The sequence below is a fragment of the Ictalurus punctatus genome, chromosome 6, assembly GCF_001660625.3.
Source record: "Ictalurus punctatus breed USDA103 chromosome 6, Coco_2.0, whole genome shotgun sequence".
NCBI lineage: Eukaryota > Metazoa > Chordata > Actinopteri > Siluriformes > Ictaluridae > Ictalurus > Ictalurus punctatus.
The window spans coordinates 1,998,583-2,020,875 of NC_030421.2; the positions used below are offsets into that span (position 1 = coordinate 1,998,583).

The following is a 22,293-nucleotide window of genomic DNA, read 5'->3' on the forward strand; positions in this document are numbered from 1 at the left end:
TGATAAGACACTTATGATACAATACAACATGGACTTCTTTAATAATAGTGTCATAAAGAGTGGTGTCCAGATGCACAACCATACTACAGGATAGCTCCTATAGAACACTACATCTGGTATACCTAATAAACAACCCCTGGCATCTAGATCAGATCTTCTCACTCGTTTCTGACCTCCACAGCACCAAATCTAATACCATTAAACGGACTAGCAGTGGTGAAATGTATACACGCTTGACCAAAGTCCTCCATCTGCACTGAACATCTGCTTCCGCACGGTTACTATAGCAACAGAGGAGAAGAAGGAGGAGGAGGAGGAGGCTCCCACGGATTCATCTTTAAAAGCGTTTTTCATCGAAACCAAAACGTTATAAACCATGCAAAGCTATTTCGAATTCGACAAGCAGTATACACAAGACAGAAACGCTTGAAGACAGTGACAAAGCATGTCGAACCCTGCGGTTAAGATGGGTATATGAATGGAGGCCTTGCCTGTGTGTAGCCGCTGCCTACTTCCTGGTAAGAGACCCGTAAATAGCCAACTGAAACCCCGCCATCGCGCCCCTGATTTCGGTAAAGCAGTAAAGCGAAATGCACGCGGCGGTTAAAGGAAAGGGAATCACTTACGCACGGTCCGCCGGTGCTGGTTAACGTGACGCCGCTCCCATGCTCGCGAGCTGCCGCGGTGCTGTGTGTGAGCTCGAGCTCCAGCTACTGCAACAGCAAAGCAAAGCACGCGCGCAACCTCAGAGCCAGCGCGAGCCCACAGCGCACAGGCCCTAATGCAAGTTATATATATATATATATATATATATATATATATATATATATATATATATATATATATATATAGATAGATAGATATAGATAGATAGATAGATAGATAGATAGATAGATAATTATATATATATAGATAGATAGATAATTATGTGTATGTATATATATATATATATATATATATATATATATATATATAGATAGATAGATAGATAGATAATTATATATATATATATATATATATATATATATATATATATATATATATATATAGGGAAAGATGTAGGAGCACGTCTTAAAACATGGTAATTTTATTGTCCTGTTATTTTTCAAAACAATTTAATATTCACAGCCATAATATATTAAAACAGGTATTATGTAAATAATAATAATAATAATAATAATAATAATAATAATAATAATAATAAACCAGGGCATCCTTGAAGCATAGCCAGAGTGTCTCTTATTTGTTCTTAAAGGGGACGTATTATGCAAAATTTACTTTTACGTGGTGTTTGAACATAAATGTGTCGGCAGTCTGTGTACAGAACCGCCCTATAATGGTAAAAATCCACCCTCTGCTTTTTTAATATTCCCCATAAATCATAAACAGAACAGTGTCTCAAAATGAGTCTTTCAAGTTTTCTGTCAAACCTGACTTCACTGTTGGATCAGGCCCCGCCCACGACTGGTGGCAGATTCTGCGCTATTAGCATAGCTCCTCCCCTGAGTGAGGTGCACACAGTCTGCCATGTTCTCCGCACTGGAGAACAGTGATTAGAAGAATGTCTCGGCTTCGTAAGCTTTGTAAGTGTTCTGTCGTTGGCTGTAAGAATGAACATAAGAGTCTTCATGTTCTCCCGGCATCAGAGCCACCGAAGATGCAGCGGACAAGTTTTATTTTTGAAGGAAATGTGCCGCTTAAATACCTTAAATCATTTTACACCAGGCTGCTTTTGTGAACGAGGGTCAGTACAGAGGAGGAGTTGTGGAAAAGTTGATTCTCAAGCATGGGTCAAGGGGCATTTACAGCATGGTGTAATAAATGATCCGTGGGGTATTTTGAGCTGAAACTTCACAGACACATTCTGGGGGACACCTGAGACAGATATTATGTCTTGTAAAAAAAGGGGGGGGGGCATAATAGGTCTCCTTTAAAAGGTTCTTATAGTTATTAGTGAATTTGTCTGGGAATGGTTTTAACAGTTCAATCATGTGAATTGTATTGGTTTTAATGGAAACGGTAATGGTCCCTGTAGGTCTCTACTGGTAATTTGCTTCCTTCTATTGGTGACATGTTATATCTAGTAGACCCCTTTGACCTATTTCCAACCGTTGCTTTATGATGCTGAGCTCCATCATTTCACACTGAGGACAATCAAATCGTTGTTGTTTTTTTTCATTTAGTACGGCCATCCAGAAGCTATGTAAGATGTTTATATGTTTTCCAGAAGAGAAACGAATAACAATGTACACCGATCATCCTGTTCAAAAGTTTACACCCCCCTGGATCTTAATGTGTCGTGTCGCCTTCTCGAGCATCGGTGAACGTTCGTACCTGTTGTAATAGTCGTGTACGAGTCCCTCGGTCGTCCTCGGTGTGAAAAGATGGATCTCGACACCATATCGCCGCTGTTGGAAAGGAAAGGGGTGAAATATGCAGAAGATGCTGGAAAAGTAAAGAATGTGCAGGACCTGGGGGATTTTTCTGAAGAACAGTGGGCAGGACAAACAAGGGACTCAAAGGACTCACAACATAAACCCATCATGTCGTGGGTCATCCAGGTAACGACACACGGGATTAATAATCAAGGGTGTGTAAACTTTTGAACGGGGTAATTTGTGCAAATTCATTTATTATTGTGTCTTGTTGGCTTTATGTATACATCTGTTATGTGAAATAGCTTATTCAGGGCAGGACTAAATTTTTTAAAAATGCAATGTTTATATCCCTCTTATTTTTGTATTATTATTTTTAAATTATTAACATTTTGCAGATTCTACAAGGCGTATGTAAACTTATGACCTCCGCTGTATCTAACTTAGCTAGGCCATGCCACTGAAGCCATAGACTGAGATGAGATTCTCCTCTTTTATAAGAAACAAAACCGAAAAAACATTTCAGTACTACTCCAAAACCGTTATTAAGAGTTATGATCTATTAAGAGGGTGACACAAGTTCCAAATACAGCATTCTGCCTTGTCTCAGCAACCATTTCGAGCATTACGACCTTTTATTAACTATAATTATGCAATTCCTGGTTGTTAGTTTCGGTTTTTGTACTAGTGTTATTATAGAAGTTATTAAGAATTATATACTGGCATTCAACTATCATTGTACTATTAGTGTACATGTTTCGTTGTTTCAAAATGGACCCCATGGATGAACTTCCTGAAAAAAAAAAAAAAAAAAAAGTCTTGCTTTTATGAACTGTCCCTTTAAATCCCCATCTGCAGTGCACAGACTTTTGTAATAAAACTGCTTTAAAATAAATAAATAAATAAATAAATAAATAAAAACGACGATCTGGCTGTTATTACAGTATGAACATGTCGTAAGTGTGTCAGTGATGTGAAAAAGTGCATGTGCGTGCAGAAATCATTTCCAAACTATTCACATACGCACTATTTGTCTTCGATAGTAGCAGTTGTGTCTATATTTTCATTTTTGACACATAGCTCCACTCACATAGGAGTCCACCTCCTGCCTTCTGCAACAAGAGTCATATCTAATCAAAGGCACTTGCATGGAGAGCGCTATTGGCCTCCGAAGAGTTGGAGCCAGTTTTGGCCAGCCCGCTCTCCCTCTGCTTGGGAAAGTGGAAATTCCTGAAGGCATTATACTTCAGATTTCTTGTGTGGATCCAAACATGAATGCAGAGGCTCTGGTGAACTCCATCTTCATTTCTTTACTTCTGATTTTACTCTCAGTTATTGAAGAAAGTTTACTGCAATCACTGAGGTGAGTTAAGCAACTTTGTTTTACTCTCGAGATGTTAACTTTTCATCGGAGTTCTGCGAGCTTTTGGCTACGGTGGGAAAATGTAACTTCATAGCATAGCGTGCTGTAAGCCATACTTCATACCATAAGTATTTCTGTACTTGCTGTAATTCTTCTGTACTTTATTATTAATTCTTCTTTTTTTTTTAAAACCCGTTATGTTCAGTTTAAAACATTTGCACTTTTGTGAAATGTTTTATTGACTGTAGTTTGTGCATTCGCTCTCCACAAGGATCAAATGTTGTCTCTAAGGTATAGTACTGAAAGGATTTCAACTTGAATCATACTATTATAAGAACTTCCTTTGTGGTCTGGCAAAAGTCCACAATTGGATTTGATCCAGTCTTGCTACAGATGGTACATACCGGGGTTTTTTTTTTTTTTTTTTCTTCACTTGAATGCTTATTTAGTGGAAGAATCAATAGGAAAGTTACACTATCTCAGATGAGTTAATGGACGGTTTCTAACAGACCTTTGTGAGAAGGTGAGCTCTGTACTGCAAGCTTAAGAAATCAGATAAGCATGCCTCAGACATGCTGGATAAAGCCCGGTAGAATGGAATGCAGTGAATTATTTCCATCAGGTTTATTCACAACAGGTGCGCGTCGGTACTAAAGTCACAGCTCCTGTTACGGACCAATAGCATTTGAAATCCTGCTTTGAAAATGTGTTGGAATAAGCTGAACGTGTGTAGATTTTAAGTCGAGCTTCACGATACGTCCGAATATTAAATGCACTAAATTCGTTCAACTCCAAAAATTTGAGGAAACTAATTACCTAAAAAAAAAATTTTTAAGTTGATAAATCGATTTCTTTAAAAAATTTAACACAAACTTATATTTAAGTGTATTTGGCTTAAAGAAATCGACTGATCAACTTCACATTTTTGAGGTAATTATTTTCCTCAAATTTTTGGAGTTAAACGAACTCATCCGGTCTTACTGCGTGTTAGACGTCACTGCGTGAACAGAAATCCGACCAGAAAAATAGCGACCTGGTGTAAATAGTAGGAGCGTCCATCGTTCTCTCATTTCACGTTTCTTTCCTCTTTTTCTTCTTGATGATGTAAAACAAAATCTGTAACGTAATGCCGTAATGACAAACGTTGTGTTTTGAATTCGATAATGAAGTAAAGACCAGTTTCGGCGGTTTCCGAACAGCATCTGAAACGAGGACAACTAAGTGGTGATTTTCAGTATTTCTGGACTAACTTGCAAATTTTCCCACTAATTTCCACAAATCTTGCGGTTTTTGGAGTAACATGTAACTATTGTGGAATTTGGAAAAAGAAAGGAAAGAAAAGAAAGAAAGAAAGAAAGAAAGAAAGAAAGAAAGCTCCAGCCCTGACATTGGAGACTCCTTCCATAAATGTTAAATAAACATCTCTCTCCAAGTGTCACCTTATCAATGATCAAACAACATCAGTTTTTATTATGAGAATTATCATATCATGTGGACCATCCTCCATATACGTTCCTGTGAATGAGCCGTTAGTTAGTCATAAAAAACCGTAACATAGCTCCTTAGCTCCTAAACGTAAACATGTGATTTGCCTAGCAGCTCTCGCTTCAGAGTTATAGAAAATTGAATCAACATCCTCTGACCGCTGAGGTTTGAGAATTTAACAGAGCTGTGGTCTACGTAAAAGATCACAAGCTGTCTCTGATTACAGTGATTATAAAAACCTGACTTTTACTGTTGTGAAAATTAACAAATTACTCCTTCCATTCAGAACACTATGTACAGGGGTGAGAGGCCATAGGTCAGAGAGGTGAATGAATTCTTGTGTATGTTGTAGGCAGGTGGGTGGAAAATGTAAACTCTCCAGCGACGCCTCACAGAGAAGATGTCGGACCCCCGATGGCCTGATATGCAGCGGGAGGGGAGAGTGTGTGTGCGGGGTCTGTATTTGCCAAGTCAGTGAGCCGGGGATGTATTATGGGCCACGGTGTGAATGTCACGACTGGGTCTGTGCAACATATGACGGGAAGACCTGTGGTGGTAAGTACTATTAAAAGACATACAGCTTCCTTTTAGCACACACTGACCTATCACGTACATCAGGATCCATGATGTATGAGGTGTGGAAAAGAATGTGACCTAAACTTGTGAAAGCCTTTGATAGAAGGCGTCGATAGAAGCGTTTGATGTTCCATTTGTCCTTAGCTTCAGGGACCTCATTTCAATTACAGATTTTTCTTTCGCTCATACACAAACCCTTTCAAAGTGCCCTGTTTGATTTTTTTATTTATTTATTTTTTTTATTTCAGCATGAGAGCTATTGCATTTAAAATTCTGAGCACTGCGCTTTTATTTCCGGTTCTCATACTCTGTGTTACCACCGAATAGTGAGACCTTGAGCTTAGTACCTTTTTAATGTTTGTCCTCAAACACATGTAAGCCTACAGTCCATTAGGCTCATGAGTATGAATGCAGTGCCCTCTAAGACTGTAATCCTACCTACCTTTCTGCCATTTACTGACAGAAGCTGCAGACGACATTTGCAGCATACTCAAATGCCTGTCATCTTTTCCTTTCTACGACTTTATTTTAGTTATATCAAAATCTTATGATCTTTGGTCACAGGAGTAAATGTCCTCCCTGTCAGAACAGTGATTTAGAAAAAAAATCACTCAGATTTGTCCTTTTTTTAATATATATATATATATATATATATATATATATATATATATATATATATATATATATATAAAACCGGATAAGTTCATTTAACTCCAAAAATTGGAGGAAACTAATTACCTCAAAAAAATTTTAAAAAGTACAAATACACTTAAATATAACAAAAATTGAACTCAAACTTTGTAATTAAAAATAAAAAATTTTGTTATGTTAAAGTGCATTCAGCTTAAAGAAATCGATTTATCAACTTAAAAATGTCTGAGGTAATTAGTTCCCTCAAATTTTTGGAGTTAAATGAACTCATCCGGTTTTACAGCGTACGTATTGTAACGAAGCTTAATTGCCGAGAGATATTTTCGATTTCATTTATTAATAATAGATGACTTCTAAAATGGCCAGATTTATTAGTCTGGAACTGAGCATTTATTTATCACTCGTAGTCTTTAAATCATTGTACTCTCACTGTGTTAGCCTGTCATCACGGTCGTCTAAATTCCCGAAACAAAACAACCGCATCCGGGCGACCCTGATTAGGCGATTCTTCGCTATAAATGTCTGTTTTTGTTGTTTTGTGCCCTTAAAAAAGCAGCTCACTTGACAGCTTATCAGCGAGAAAAACACTCCAGCCTTTTTTGTTCCTCCTACAGTTCAGTCTGTGGAACAGTAGCGATGCTAGGGAACATTAATGGAGATGTGTGCAGATGGAAAGAGTGATTTATTTGTGAAGACAGGTTGTGAGACGGCGAAGAGCTCATTAGCTTCACCCGGGCCTGGAAGCCGAGGCCGGGTGCCTGGCTGGTAATAAGGTTTCGTTCACAGTTGGGCAAACTGCAAACGGACTCCACATATGGATCAGGACTTACAGTGGAGGTCAAGCCTAATCGCTAGCATTTCGGGCAAAACACTTGACGTCACAGTTTTCGAAAGCAGATGGCTGCCATTAGCTAATTAAACGCCTAGGCTCCGTCACGTGGCATTTCAATGTCGTTCTACCGCTTTTGTGCCTGAGAATAGTAATATAGACTCAAACATCTAAATGCTGGGAAATCCTGGGAAATCATACCAGGTGGAGGCATGTTATCAGTGGAACTATACAGTATGAGAGACACTTATTCAAGACCCCGTATAGTATATAATTACTAGTCAGTTACTGGTAAGAAACATCTCCAGACCTTGCTACTAAGCCTTCATACATGTTTGGATGAAATTTTTGTTACTGGTCGAATTTAGTTGGGCATGTAATAAGATGTTTTAATGATTAATTCATGCAATTTGGAGTATAATCTTGCCACTATATATAGAATGTGTGTGACGCGCATGAAATCTGCGTTTCATTTTGTGCTTTTGCATCGTGTAATAACAATCAAGTTAAATCAGAAGTGAGGAAGCAGGCTGGGAAATGCATCAACTGCGTTGTATTCCCTTTTACATGACCTAATTTTGCTTTGAATCTGTTCTTGCTTTATTACGGAGACGTTCAACGTGGCAGTCCCCCCCCCCCCCCCCCCCCCCCATCCCCGTCCCTGCAGTAGTTTACTGGGTTTGATGGAGACTCGACTACTTCTGGCTCTAAGCATTCCTATGTGCAGAACTTTTCCATCTGCTCAGCTTGTTGTAGTTTCTTTTCTCACTCTCTCTCTCTCTCTCTCTCTCTCTCTCTCCCTCATGTGCCGTTTGACCCAGAGCTAGCTCTGATGTATAACACATTGCTTGTTCCGCCCACAATACTGTCACCTACGGGGCTGTATTTACCCCAGGCATCACGTTAGATGTCATTAAACCTTTGAACAGCGAGATCAACATCAGTTTTACATTCTACTTGCGTATTTTCTCATTTGGCATGTTCAAAGATATTAGATCCGTATCTTTGGCAATGGACGCATGATGTATTTGACCTTAAAGTGGTCTCGTGCGTATTTCAGAACGTCACACCGCAGGAATATTTGATATCTTCCGCTCCTGTCTAAGTTCTGTCAGGCTTTTGGTGTTTGTTTGTGTTTCACTTAAAGCCTGGAGTTCAATAGTTCCTACTCAGGAATGCTCTGTTAGCAGTCAGGTGAACAATATTTATTACGAAACATCTGGCTGCAACTTCAAGGCCAGCTTCGGGAGGCGTCAGAAGTGCGAGGAAACTTTGAAATTGAATGAAAGTGGCGGCTGGCAGCAGGGGTTTGATCTGTAAAGTATACCCTGGAACCTATTTGCTGCTCTTAATGATAATGATAGAGTACTACAAAGTGAGTACTCGACTAAATCTGACACGCTTTAAATGCTTTCAATTAAGAATTCAGAATGTTGCGTTGTTGTATAATTGGCATCAAAAGAGTTTCTCGTTCTCCTCCATGTTAGCGTTAACATTTATGTCTCCCTACTTTTTTGGTTTTTTTTAGATATGAAGGTGAGTCAAAATTGAAAATTTAATTTAACTTTACAGTTGCAGAAGTCAAAATTGACTAATGGGGGTGGGGGGTGTTTTTATTTGACTCACCCTCACGCTTAAGTGTTCATTAAGCACACTGTATTACTATGTAATAAAAACAAGCACTTGGTGGCTACATGCTAATGGCCGTGTTGATGGAAGGTGGGTGTATCGTATCTCAGCCGGAGCGGAGGCCGAGCAATGTGTACATGCTGAGGTAAATATGTTGGACTGGGGCGAAACCAGCAACTTAGAGAAAAGACAGAAACACTTTTTGAAACATATTATAACGTGTGCTTAATTAGGGCAGGATGTGAGTGCGTAAACGCAGCGTGCACTGAATTAAGTATTTTTAATTGTTTTTTTATTTTAAAAATCATAATAAATTTTCATAGCCAAGATTGGTGTACTGAAGCCAAACAGGGATAATCCATAATCAAATGCGATAACAGGAACAGTTCAGAGCAAAAAAAATTAATAAAAAATAACAAAACAACAAACAATACGGGATAAACAGTAACAGGAAGCATGTGTCCTGTAAAGAAACAAACACTTACATAGACATGACTTTGCAAAAGGACAAAAAAAAAAAAAAAAACACGGGGTGTAAAATAGTCAAGCTAATTAAGGACTTAACACAAAACAGCTGAACACATTAGGGTAATCAAACCAAGGAAACAACAGAGACAAAAAAAAAAATAAAAAAAATAAGAGTGCAGCATGAATACGTGGGAATTTTTGTCAAATACAATGAGGTTTTAAAAAAATATATAAATAAATAAATAAAGGTTTATATCTTTCCCGGGTCCAATTTTCATCTATGGCTGTGTGATAGTGTTGAACAGTAATCAATTCCGTGTTGAGTCTAAACGTGAAACGCGATGTGATCTCACAGTAGACATGAGAATCTCTGACTCCCCTCATTAGCAGTGTGAGCTTTGGCTTAGGTCCTGTTGAGCTAAGCTGAGTTATTACCCCAGACAGGTGTCTCCCTCTCGCTCACAACCCAGCACAGCTCCTATGTGCAATCATTTCACGCTTCGTAACACCGAACACGAGTAGAACAAGAGCAGAATAATTACCTGGCTGAAATTCACCTGGTTTTATAATCGCAGTTAAACCAACATTCATCAAAGAACGGACAAATTTACAGCATTTCTCGATTGTGTTTATTTAAAAAAAAATTTGGGCTAATTAACAAGCCAGAAACGGACATCGCACGTTAATAAAGAAAATACCAATAAAACATAATACTAGCTAACACCGTAAGACATGTATGTCATTCTCATTGGCTGTAATTAAGAACGGATAGCACATTCATATCAACGATATAGAAAATTGTTTCGCGTTTGATCGTGTTTTCCGAGGAGGATCGTCAGCAGGATCTATTTTACATCACAGACATAATCAGGAGCATAATCGCTGTGTCTGAAGTCTGGCAAATCTGAATATATCAGATATATTAACATCTGGGTATCATTTGATAGCATTAAGATCGTATCTAGATTCAGTTCAGAACACGCCATGAAACCCTATCCCTGTAGTTCATCTGTTATATGTGGATGTTTCATTTCTGCTTTTTTCATCGGCTTTGCCGACCAGACTTGTGCCTGATATCCTGCTCACCGGTTCTGCTGCAGATGTTTGTGTGATGGAAATGACTGAGACTGGAGAACTTTTACAGTTCCAGGCAGGTGGATGTAAAAGCGAACTAGATTTTATTTATTTATTTATTTATTTATTTATTTATTTATTTATTTGACTAAAAAGAACAACACCAGGAAACAGTGTGTTACAAATCAGGGTAGTGTGTGTGTGTGTGTGTGTGTGTGGGTGGTACAATATCTGTGCTCGATTCGGTTCGGGATGAGGAGTGGTGTTGGCTAGACAGAATCCAGATGTGACAAGAACCGGTACAGAACACTAGCATGCCCATAGATAAACCATTTTTTTATCCTGCGCTAAAACAGAAATCCCCATATAGACTCAGATTATACAATCTATTATTATACAACGTATTGTTTTCTTGTTGTGCAGTTTGCGTTAATATTTTCTACATCGGCGCGCATATCGAATACCAGTGAAGCCTTCGTTTCATTTCCGCTCACTTAAACAAGTCCGGCAGCTATCGAGGAGAATGGCCATTAGCACCTAAGATGAATCACTGATCTGCAATTTGTGTGATGAGGATGCATATCCTATAAATACTGTTCTCAGCTGGTCTGGATGAGTCATCCGGTTCAGGGGCGTTGTGCTGCTGTCTAAGCCTACACGGACGACTCTCAGACACGCCAAGCTCCTGGGGGATACTAGATAAATTACAGCTCCTGCGGCCCGGGCGTGTGGACGCGGCGGACAGTCAGGCCCACACTCTTCCTCCTAGCACTGAGTGGGTGACAATTAATATGTCTAGGCGATTGGCTACGCTGGTAGGCTCAGTACTTGGCATGAATGATGCCTGAGAGTGTGTGTGATGAAAGTAGGAGTAAAAATTTGAACAGAAAAGATGTTAAACCCCAGGCCTTGTGTGGGCCACGATGACTGAAATGTTCTCTTTCCTGAGTGAAATGAAATGCTCAATAATTATCAGTAATCACACTTACTAAGCAGTGTTATAATAAACTAAAATTTCAATAGTGGGGTTTTTTTTTTTTTTTTTTTTTTCTTCCAGTTTGTAAAGCTTGAGTGAGTCAGGAATAAAACACACGGGGAAATGCTGCTATACAGTAGGAACATCAATCCATTTTCTGGGCCGCTTAACTTAGACAGGATCGCAGGGAGCCTGGAGCCAATCCCCGGGATCTCAGGGTACAAGGCGATGGGGGGGTGGGGGGAGGGGCGGTGCCAACAAATCGCAGAGCACAATCGCACACGCATTCACTCACTATGGACAGTTTGGAAATGCCAATCAGCCGTATGTATTTGGACTGATGGAGGAGTACCTCGAACGCCATGGACACAGGGCGGAGGCAGGATTCGCACCCCTAACACTGGCAAACATGCTAACCACTAAGCCACCGTACACCCCCCCCCCCCCCCCCCCCCCTTATAGGAACATCCCAAAGTCTTGTATTTCCCTTGTATGTACCACAGCAACTTCTGGCCAATCAGGATCAAGAATTCAACAGCACCATGGTATGGCAATTATAATTCCAATGATCTTTATCTTTTTATGTCCCTAGGTCTTTCTTTATATGTAAATGTGTTTTGCTTCCAATTCCCAGAAGAGATTACAGATTTTTTTTTTTTTTTTTTTTACACCCGTCACTCAAACATCTCCAGCAGTGGTGTGTTTGAAGCAGAAGACGCATGATTCCTCTATTTTATATTGTATTTTTCAGAATACAAGATTAGCTCTAAAGCACTGAATGATTGCGAGAAGGCGCTAGGGCACTCCAGTAATGAGAACTTGACTATTGTTACTGACTGATGGATGGGCATTTAAAAGGACGTCAAATTTATCTGATGGATTAGAGTGCCAAGTGATTGAAGATGCTCTATATGCTTCGGCTACAGACAAGGAGCTGCAATTCGTAATGTAAACTCAGCAAAACAAAACAAAAAAAGAAAGAATGAAACGTCCTCTCACATTCAGCTGCAAAGTGGAGGCGGATATCAGAAGGAACAGTCAGTACGTGGTGTCTTTAAGCGCTTTAAGTACTACAGAGCATCTCATCCTCATGGACTGCACCAGATTGGTCAGTTCTTGCTGTGAGATGTTCCTCCACTCTTCCACCAAGGCATTTACAAGTTCTCCATCACGTCTGGGGGACACACACACGCCTACATGTAATTTTCCACTGCGAGGACGATCAGCTGTCCTTCCTGTCTCCCTGTAGCACCGTCTCAGACGTCTTACATTACAGACATTACAGTTTATTGCTCTGGACACGTCTGCAGTCCTCACGCCTCCCTGCAGCAGGTCTATGGCATGTTCACGCAGGAGAGCAGGAACCCTAGACATCTTTCTCCTGGTGTTTTTCAGAGTCAGTACAAAGGTCTCTTTAGTGTCCGAACTTATTGTAACTGTGACCTTAATCACCGGGCGCCTGTAAACTGTTCGTGTCTTAAGGACTGTTCCACAGCTGCACGTGCAATAATTGTTTACGGTTCATTGAACAAGCGTGAAAAACCTCCTTTAAACCCTTTCCGATAAAGATCTGTGAAGACTATGCGGATTTTACAAAATCTTTAAAATACAGTCTCCTGAAAAAGGGAACTTTTCTTTTTTTATTTATTTATTTATTTTTGCTGAATATAAATGCTGTAAACAGTGTATTTTTCTGGAGATTTGTTGAGTTGTTATGACACACATGTGAGATGTGAAATTCTTCACAATTTACGGTAAACACGCAACAAAGAGAACTAGTCATATGTTCCACTGCTGAAAATATAAATATTTGACGTATTAGTATTATTGAAATTGTTGCTTCCTAACAGGATCACTCCCTAATGCTTGCATGAAACATTTTTTCCATGTAACGGTTTGAACATATTTCCCATCAAGTTCTAAGGGTTCTTAATATGAAGTTCTTCCATACTAGGATCTACTCGTTCCCATTACAGCTTTCCCATTAGCTTTTAATGGGGCTCTTTAGTTTTATTCTAGAATAGGGACTTATAAAACATCTCCTGTGAGATTCAATTCTTTCTAATGCTTATAATCTCTTCAGCGTTTTAACTTCTCCTTTAGCCAATCATTTTCCGTTATCATTCATAGATGGAATGATTCTACTTTTTCTTGACCATTACTGATGTCCAACTGATACCGAAACCTTGAGTATCGGCCAGTACCGATACCCATTCCGTAAGCTTTTAAAAAAAAAAGTTTCGTTTTATTTTTACCTGAAGTAAACAGTTGCATTTTATGTAAAATAAATAAATAAATAAATAAAATAACAGGAAAGAATACATGGCTAAAAACACGTCGTACAAAACTGCAGCTTTTTCTCAAACAATCTCAAACGCACAAAAGGCACTTACAAATATAATAAAGTATCAAGTTTAAATATAATAAAGTCAATACTAACAAAAAAATATACTATTTTAATATTTGTTACAGGATCAGATCTAATTCATTCATTTTATTCCCAAAATCAGATTCACCTTATTTTTATATGTATAGTATCGGCCTGGTACTGATCCTGGTTATTGGATCAGCATCATCTCTAATAATCAATAACCATCATTGTTTAATCTAAAATTGCATCCATTCTGGCATATATATATATATATATATATATATATATATATATATATATATATATATATAAGGCTGATTGGTGTGTCTAAAGTGTCCGTAGTGTATGAATGGGTGTGTGAGTGTGTATGTGATTGTGCCCTGCGATGGACTGGCACCCTGTCCAGGGTGTACCCCGCCTCGTGCCCGGTGCTCCCTGGGATAGACTCCAGGTTCCCCGTGACCGTAAAAAGGAGTAAGATGTGTGGATGGATGGATATATATAGATATAGATATAGATAGATAGATATACATATTTCAAAATATTAAATTAAGCCAACATACTGTACAGTATATCATCCTCAGCCATGCATTCACACATAAATCATGCCAAGTGTCCACTCGTTTATTTTATTCAGTCATAGATGCAGATTGTATTCAGTGTGTAATTGACTGTACTGACAGCCTGTAGTGCTGCATCATTACAGATGTGAATGTCACTGAAGTCCATTAGGACCAGTGAATCACCACTAAACCACCGACTATTAACACAAGGTCGTCATCAGAGACGACCGAGCTCCTAAAAAAAAACATCAAACATGTCTACAATCACCTGTTAAACCATCCATTATGTTATAACCTCGTATAAAAAATAAAGTCCTGAAATACCATTATTAACCATTAGCAATAATGGCTACTAAAGCAACAGGAATCAATAGAACCCATGATCCCCCCCCCCCCCCCCCCCCCCCGTTTCTTTTCAGCAGGGCGAACAGGGTTTGCGAAGCGCGAGAGCAGAGATGATGCGTTCTGCCCTTGAGCAGCAGTGTCAAGTTGCATTATGGACGCTAAACCTACGGAGACGAGTGTGTGATTGCAGGAGGGCTTTTGATTATGTGGGAATAAAGACTTTTCTTTTCTTTTTTTTCTTTCATTAATGTGTTTCATGCTATCAGCGGCATCAAAGCGCATTAGCATGGCCCTTGTTGTATAGTTACACAAGCGCGCGGGATTCACAGGAACAGAGGCAGCCTGGCTTAACCTGAGCTCCCCGTTAAAGCGTCCCTGAGGCTCTGAGTCGATCCATTTTCGTCTTCACCTTGGAATAATTTGAAAATGGCGTGTGAAGAGATGCATTTCGGGAGGCATTCCTTTTCATTACGTGTTTGCATAATTCATGACACAATCTACCGACCACACAGTAAAGGCACACAAAAGGAAAGAAAAATAGTGAAAAACACCGGTAATGCTTCGGCTAGAAAGAATCCCAGAATATCCTCTGAAACATATTCATCGTGAAGAGTGATCTGATCTGTTTTTGATCGGATTTTTATCATCAGCCTTCAGTTTGAGAGTCAGTCAGTCAGTAATGTGTGTGACGTGAGGTTAGTCATGTTTATCTGATCTGACACTGTGAGAAGGGATCGCTTATATCGTGATATACTGAACACGTATTTATATGCTTTACACATTCAATGTACAATGGCGCAATATTTTAAAAAGAAAACAGAGAACGTCGAGCCTGTTTATCCACAGCGATCTGTAACGGTACATTTGTCGCTTTTATCCAAAGCGACAGATGAGGAAATACGAGCAAAGCGATATATCGAGCGGGGAACAAAACTAGTCGTGCTACCGTACAAGATCTATAATCGAGTTCTAGAGAAGCAAAGTGCGCAGAGTGGAGGTGTAAGAGCCAGGGTAGGTTTTTTTGGGGGGGGGTTTGTTTGCAAATAATGTGGGGGTTGGTGTTTTAGGGGTTAGTTAGGTGCTCACGGAAGAGGTGGGTGTTTAGCTGTTTTTTGAAGATGGTGGGAGATTCTGCGGTGCGGATTGAGGTCGGAAGTTCGTTCCACCTCTGAGGGACAGTCAGTGTGAAGGTTCTGGAAAGGGATCTTGAGTCACACTGAGTAGGCACTACTAAGCGTCGGTCGTTAACCGATCGCAGATCGCGTGAGGGAGCGTAAGCCTTCAGGAGAGAGTTGAGGTAGGGGGCGCTGTTCCAGACAAGGTCTTGTACGTGAGAATTTGATCCGGGCGGATACAGGAAGCCAGTGGAGGGAGACGAAGAGGGTGTGACATGCGTCCTTTTGTTCTGGTTGAAGACGAGGCGGTTTGTACATGTACTTTGACTTGTATTTAAACAACGTTTAATTACATATGACCAACGTTGATTTTGAAATCGATGCATGCAGAACGTTCCAAAAAAAGATGTTACGGGGGCAGCTTAGGACTAATGGCGATGTGACGAGTTGAAATAAGAAGGTGATGTGAAACAGGTGAGGCGGTCGTCTAATCATTGTGTATAAGGAGCCTCCAAAAACAAGGCCTAGTCCTTCAAGAGATCACTTCCGGTGCGAGAACTCTGTGCGCGTCTGGCTGCCGCTCAACACGTGACTCTTTCTACTCACGTTCACGGTCACACTCTTGATTTAATCTGTACTTCCGGGTTTGATATTGCATCAATCTCCTCTTTTGACACCGGCATCTCTGATCATAAGCTCATTGAATGTAGTCTACCTGCTCAAAAGAAATGCAGTAACACTATGACATCCTATCGGGACCTTAAATCTGTCGATGCCGCAATGATACTCTCAAAATACCAGTCTGTTATTTCTGATATTTAGCTTCATCACGCTCCTATGAAGACTACGCCTGTCCTCTGCTTCCACACTTCCCCCTGGAATACACCCGAGCTCCGGATCTTAAAAGTCATTGGTAGACGGCTCGAGCGGCTCTGTAGGAAAACTGGTCTTAGTGTTTACCAGCTAGCTCTCACTGATCCCCTCAACACATACAAAACCGCCCTGAATGCTAACTATGTTCCCACAATGATCAATAAAGAAAGCAATAGGCTTAAGGTTTTGTCTGGCACAATCAATAAGCTAACCCGACCTTCAGCTCATGATGTTCTGAAGAGCATCTGAAGAGCTTTGTTGGTCTTTTCTGAATTACTTCCAGGAAAAGTTGAATCCTGTCTGTCAGTGCTTTATAGGCAAGGCCTCGGATTGTAATGTTCTGCCTGACCACTCTTGTCAACAGTTGTCTAGCTTTACTCCCACGAACCCCTCATCTGTCAGTGACTTAATAGTGAAATCCAGTTCTTCATCTCGCCACCTTTATCCTTCTCCTACATTTCTCCTCAAATGCTGTCATTCTGTCCTTTCATAAACAGATCTTTTAGCTTCTGCTTCTCTCCCTCTAGCGCTTAAAACTGCCGCAGTGACTCCAGTTCTTTAAAAAATATATATATAACTTGGACCTTATTGTTCTTTCTAATTTTCACCCTGTCTCTAACTTACCGTTCATTTCTAAAATACCGGAAAGCACAGTTGCGTCCCAGCTCCAATCTCCAATCTCTTAGACCCCTTTCAATAGATATTTTGGATCAACGTACGCTTCCATCCAGAGCAGGACAACGCCAAACCCACATTCTGCCCGGATTACAAGCGCATGGTCGCGTAAACAGAGAGTGCGGGTGCGAGCATGGCCTCTGCAGTCCTGACCTGTCTCCGACTGAGAACGTGTGGCGCATTATGAAGCGCAAAATAAGGCGACGAAGGAACCGTACAATCACGCAGCTGAAGAAATGCGTAACGGACGAACGGGGGGAAATTCCGCTCGCTAAACTTAACCAACTGGAGTCTTCACTCAGCGTCCCAACGCTTAATAAGTGTTATTAAAAGACAAGCTGATCTTACACAGTGCTGAACAATCGACTGTCCCAACTTTTTTGGAGTGTGTTGCAGTCATCAGATTTGACATGAGTGTATATTTATCAAAAATACAATAATTCCCAAAGTTATACATCAAATAATGTGCTTTCAATATAGTACAGGGGGGAACTGACTCTTTCAAACGACTCTTTTTGTTTGTTTGTTTGTTTTTCCTTTTCCATGCTGTCCCAACTTTTTTCGGATTTGCGGTCGTACCTTCTATTCGAAATAATCAATAGCTATCAAGTGTGTTTCTGTGTTGTCATTGCAGGTCATGGAGCATGTGACTGTGGTAAGTGTGAGTGTGATGACGACTGGTTTGGAGAAGCCTGTCAGTACCAGGAGAACTGCAACCTCTCTAAACGAAAAAGCAAAGACCTGTGCCGCAACGCTCAGGGAGTGGTGTGCTCCAATGCAGGTGAGAGAGAGAGACATATTACACCTACAGCTTGTGAATCTGACCTTGAGATGCTCTCCACGTTCTACAGCATAACACATCCAGCTGAATTCTGCTGCAGAATTATTAGGAACCTTCATGAAAATGAGAAAGTTTTCAAAAAATGATACCAAACATCTTATACGACGCTGTATGAATACGTTATACGCTTTCATTTAAATACAATATATTGATTCGTGCATGAAATGTTATCTTAAATATTTGCCCCCCAGGAAAAACACTTGTTTCAAAAGTATTGGGACTTCTGCAGTTAATATTTTGTGAAAAACAACACAGAGTCTCTTCCTGCACTGTTTGATAAAGACAGAGAACCTTTTATAGACCTTTTAAAGAGCTATATTTTTAGGTTTCCACATAACCTCCTGGCAGAAGAACCAGGTTTTGGGCAAAAATGTTCTCAATGGGATTCATAATGCTATCAATTTTCACAACAGTCTGTAGACAATTGGATTCAAAACAGCTCCAAACCATTAATGAGCCACCTCCATATTTTACAATGAGTACCAGAGGCTTTTCTCAGAGTTTCGCTGCCAAAATCGTGATGGCATTTTTGGCTAAATAAATTAGCTTTCATTAGGTCTCATCTTGACCGAAACGCAACACTGATTGAGGAGTTAGTGGACAGGTAATGGAGAGGTAATGCATGTGAACAGCTTGCGATCGTGGAAGTAACATCTAAAAATGATTGGTGAAACTCTAAGAATCAAATACACTGCAATTCTGAAACTGTCATCTTAGGATTTTTCTTTGCCTGCCTCAGCATCTCACCACTGTGTGGGAGGTCAGTATGCTCATGGGTCCAATTCCTGGTAACTACTGCAGAACGTTTTATGCCTCCATTATGTGCCTTTTCTTGTATGCACGATACGCATTTAAGTATATTTTAAGGGTGTCGATAATTTTGACATTTGCTTGGAGAGAAAAAAAAAAAAGCTATAATGCTGAAAGACTTTAAGTTATCACAGGAAATGTACAGGAAGTAGTCTCTCGTTATTAAAAGGGAAAAATTTGAATCATTGTGAATATTTTTCCACAATATGTCTTTGGTTTTTTTTTTTTTTTTTTGTACAGTACAGTTCTTACCCATTCTTCTAAAGGGTGCCAATAATTATGACGCTGGCACCGTGTATGCACAAATGTAATTTTCTTGTGATTCAGTGCTTCATATACTGCCTTTTCAAAACAGCACAGAAAGACACTTTCACGGTTAAACATTCGTACGCATTTGAATGCCCCCCCCACATGTGTACACAATGACCCCTCATGTGTACACACTGACCCCTCATGTGTACACACTGACCCCTCATGTGTACATACTGACCCCTCATGTGTACACACTGACCCCTCATGTGTACACACTGACCCCTCATGTGTACATACTGACCCCTCATGTGTACATACTGACCCCTCATGTGTACACACTGACCCCTCATGTGTACATACTGACCCCTCATGTGTACACACTGACCCCTCATGTGTACACACTGACCCCTCATGTGTACATACTGACCCCTCATGTGTACACACTGACCCCTCATGTGCACATACTGACCCCTCATGTGTACACACTGACCCCTCATGTGTACACACTGACCCCTCATGTGTACATACTGACCCCTCATGTGTACACACTGACCCCTCATGTGTACACACTGACCCCTCATGTGTACATACTGACCCCTCATGTTTCATTCAAAAGAAGTCCTGGATTCAGAAGCCAGTGTTGTATATACTATAACCAGTACAGTGTGTGTGTAGATGCGGAAACGTTCTTGAACATACGTACATGTCATGTTTGTGGGTGTGCACATGATACCAGCATACTGACAAGCCCAATAAACTCAGCTGTAGTCATAATAACCTTCTTCATGACCTTTAACCCTGACTTCTGAGGGTGAAGGTCCAGCTGTCACGCCCCCTGCTGCTGCACCTGCCTCTGACTCGATAATCTCCGCATCACCTGATTCCCATTAACGTTCCCACCGCTGTGAATAGTCCGGAATATTCTGTAGCACTATGCAAAGTCTTTAAAGCAGTTTTAATGCTGAACTCTCCATGTGGTTCCAATCCAGCGTGTGTGTGGGTGTGTGTGTGTGTGTGTGTGTGTGTGTGTGTGTGTGTGTGTGTGTGTGTGTGTGTGTGTGTGCATCTATGGGGTGTTTATGTTTATATGAATTTGCAGCTAGGAGTCAGGCGTGTGCTTATAGGCTTGTGTGAAGTGTGTGCATGTCTATTTGTATGCGTGCATACCTGCGTGTTGAGTGATAAGTGGTACTGAAAGGATGGCTGCGTGTGTGTGTGTGTGTGTGTGTGTGTCCGACAGGAACGTGTCATTGCGGCAGCTGCAATTGCCGCAATCCCGATGGCAAAGGCCTCATCAGCGGCCAGTACTGTGAGTGTGACGACAGCCAGTGTCTAGACGAGGATTCGGGGGAGGTTTGTGGAGGTACGTCTCCCTGATCATCCACGTCCACTTCTCTTTTCACGTCTCTAACATCAATCAATTAGACTGGCTCTGCACCACAGCGCTGTTGACTTCTCTAATCAGAAGGTGTTGATTCATTCTCTATAACAGCAGGGTTCTGACACTATGTTATTGTTTCCATAGTAACAACTAATTCACATGGACTTATATGGCAGACACTCCACATAACCTAAGCCTTATATACACACATATATATATATATATATGTATATATATATATATATATATATATATATATATATATATATATATATATATATATATATATATATATATATATGATGTTGTTGTTTAACAAAGAGAGCGGTATAATGCTTGATATAGTGAAGTTTTCTGTTAGGAGATATTTATGTAAGATTTATGGAAGGAGTCTCGAGTGTCTTCAGGACAGAGGAGTTAGTACTGTCTGGTTTCTCTATAATATAATAAGCCGTAGGGTGTTTTTTTTGTTTGTTTGTTTGTTTGTTTGTTTGTTTTATTAACTTCAAGAGAGAGAAAATAAAAAAGAAAGGCGTGTGAGGAATGATTATTTATAGCTCCTATAAAACAGGTTAACGAATGAACTCGTCTCCCAGATGTACAACGTGAAACACATGACATTGAATGTAACTATAACTGATTGACAAAATGGTGTTGTTCATTACTATATTAAAGTGATCATTGTAAGGGTTTGCCGTGCACCTCCGTGGTTGGGGTTTTGAATCCCGTCTCCACTTTGTGTACGTGGAGTTTACATGTTCTCCCTGTGCGTCGGGGGTTTTTATTCCCCCAGCCCAAAGGCATGCGTTGTAGGCTGATTGGCATGTCTAAATTGTCTTTTATGTGTGTGTGTGTGTGTGTGTGTGTGTGTGTGTGCTTGTGCCCAGCTATGGTTTGGCACCCCGTCCAGGTTGGTCCCCAGCCTTGTGCCCGAGTTCCCTTATCTAGGCTCCAGGCTACCCGTGACCCTGTGTAGGGTAAGCGGTATGGACAATGGATGGATGGATGCATTATAATCGATGGCAAATCACTGTGGGTTGCTAACACAGCCCATTGTTTTATTCCGTGTGTAAATTACATTATAAAACTTTGATTCCACTGTAGATGAATAGTTGAATAGGTGCACTTCATATCTCTGTCATATCGCATTGCATTGCACTGCCAGGGCTTATTAAAATGACTCAGTTGCCGTGCGTGTAACCTGATTCGTCGCAGGAAGTGCGTTGAAAATAATATCACACGTTTATAATACATACGAGATGCGCATAAGGATGAGGTTAAGGTCAGGTACTGAACACTCTCGGTAAAAAAAAACAAACGCTATTAAACTGTACATCGCCCTTGTCGTGATGCACTCGAGTGTAATATTTATCTTAATGTTCTGTTTAATGTCATGTGTTTAACATTGCACATCTGGGAGACTTCAAGTGTCGTGTGTGATGTGCTGGACATGTTTCCTGTCCTTGTCCATCACAGCCTCGCGAAGCAACGGTGCAGTTTATTACCCTTCTTTCTATGCCGCTGTAGTTCTCCTCCCCGTTGATTTTTAATGCGTAATGAATAACGTGATGGGGGGAAAAAAACGTGTTTGTTTTTGTTTTGTTTTTTCCTTTCTAAAGTAGAGTCCATGCAATTTAAAGA

At 40.2% G+C, this 22,293-nt stretch overlaps 2 protein-coding genes across 3 annotated transcripts in view; one reads left to right on the top strand and one right to left on the bottom strand.

Annotated features, from left to right (window-relative positions):
- The window catches only part of nalcn (sodium leak channel, non-selective), a 93,474-nt gene extending 92,737 nt beyond the window's left edge, over nt 1-737 (bottom strand). For both annotated transcript variants that reach the window (XM_017470273.3, XM_017470276.3), the window contains exon 1: nt 627-737. The gene's annotated coding sequence lies outside the window, so the exon portion shown is untranslated. The remainder of the gene's footprint in view (nt 1-626) is intronic.
- Nucleotides 738-3,508: 2,771 nt separating this feature from the next.
- Nucleotides 3,509-22,293, top strand: part of itgbl1 (integrin, beta-like 1) — a 56,379-nt gene continuing 37,594 nt past the window's right edge. Inside the window, exons 1-4 of the mRNA XM_017469048.3 lie at nt 3,509-3,738; nt 5,576-5,778; nt 18,003-18,149; nt 20,512-20,634. Of these exons, the coding sequence (XP_017324537.1) occupies nt 3,524-3,738; nt 5,576-5,778; nt 18,003-18,149; nt 20,512-20,634 (688 nt within the window). The 5' untranslated portion in view covers nt 3,509-3,523. The remainder of the gene's footprint in view (nt 3,739-5,575; nt 5,779-18,002; nt 18,150-20,511; nt 20,635-22,293) is intronic.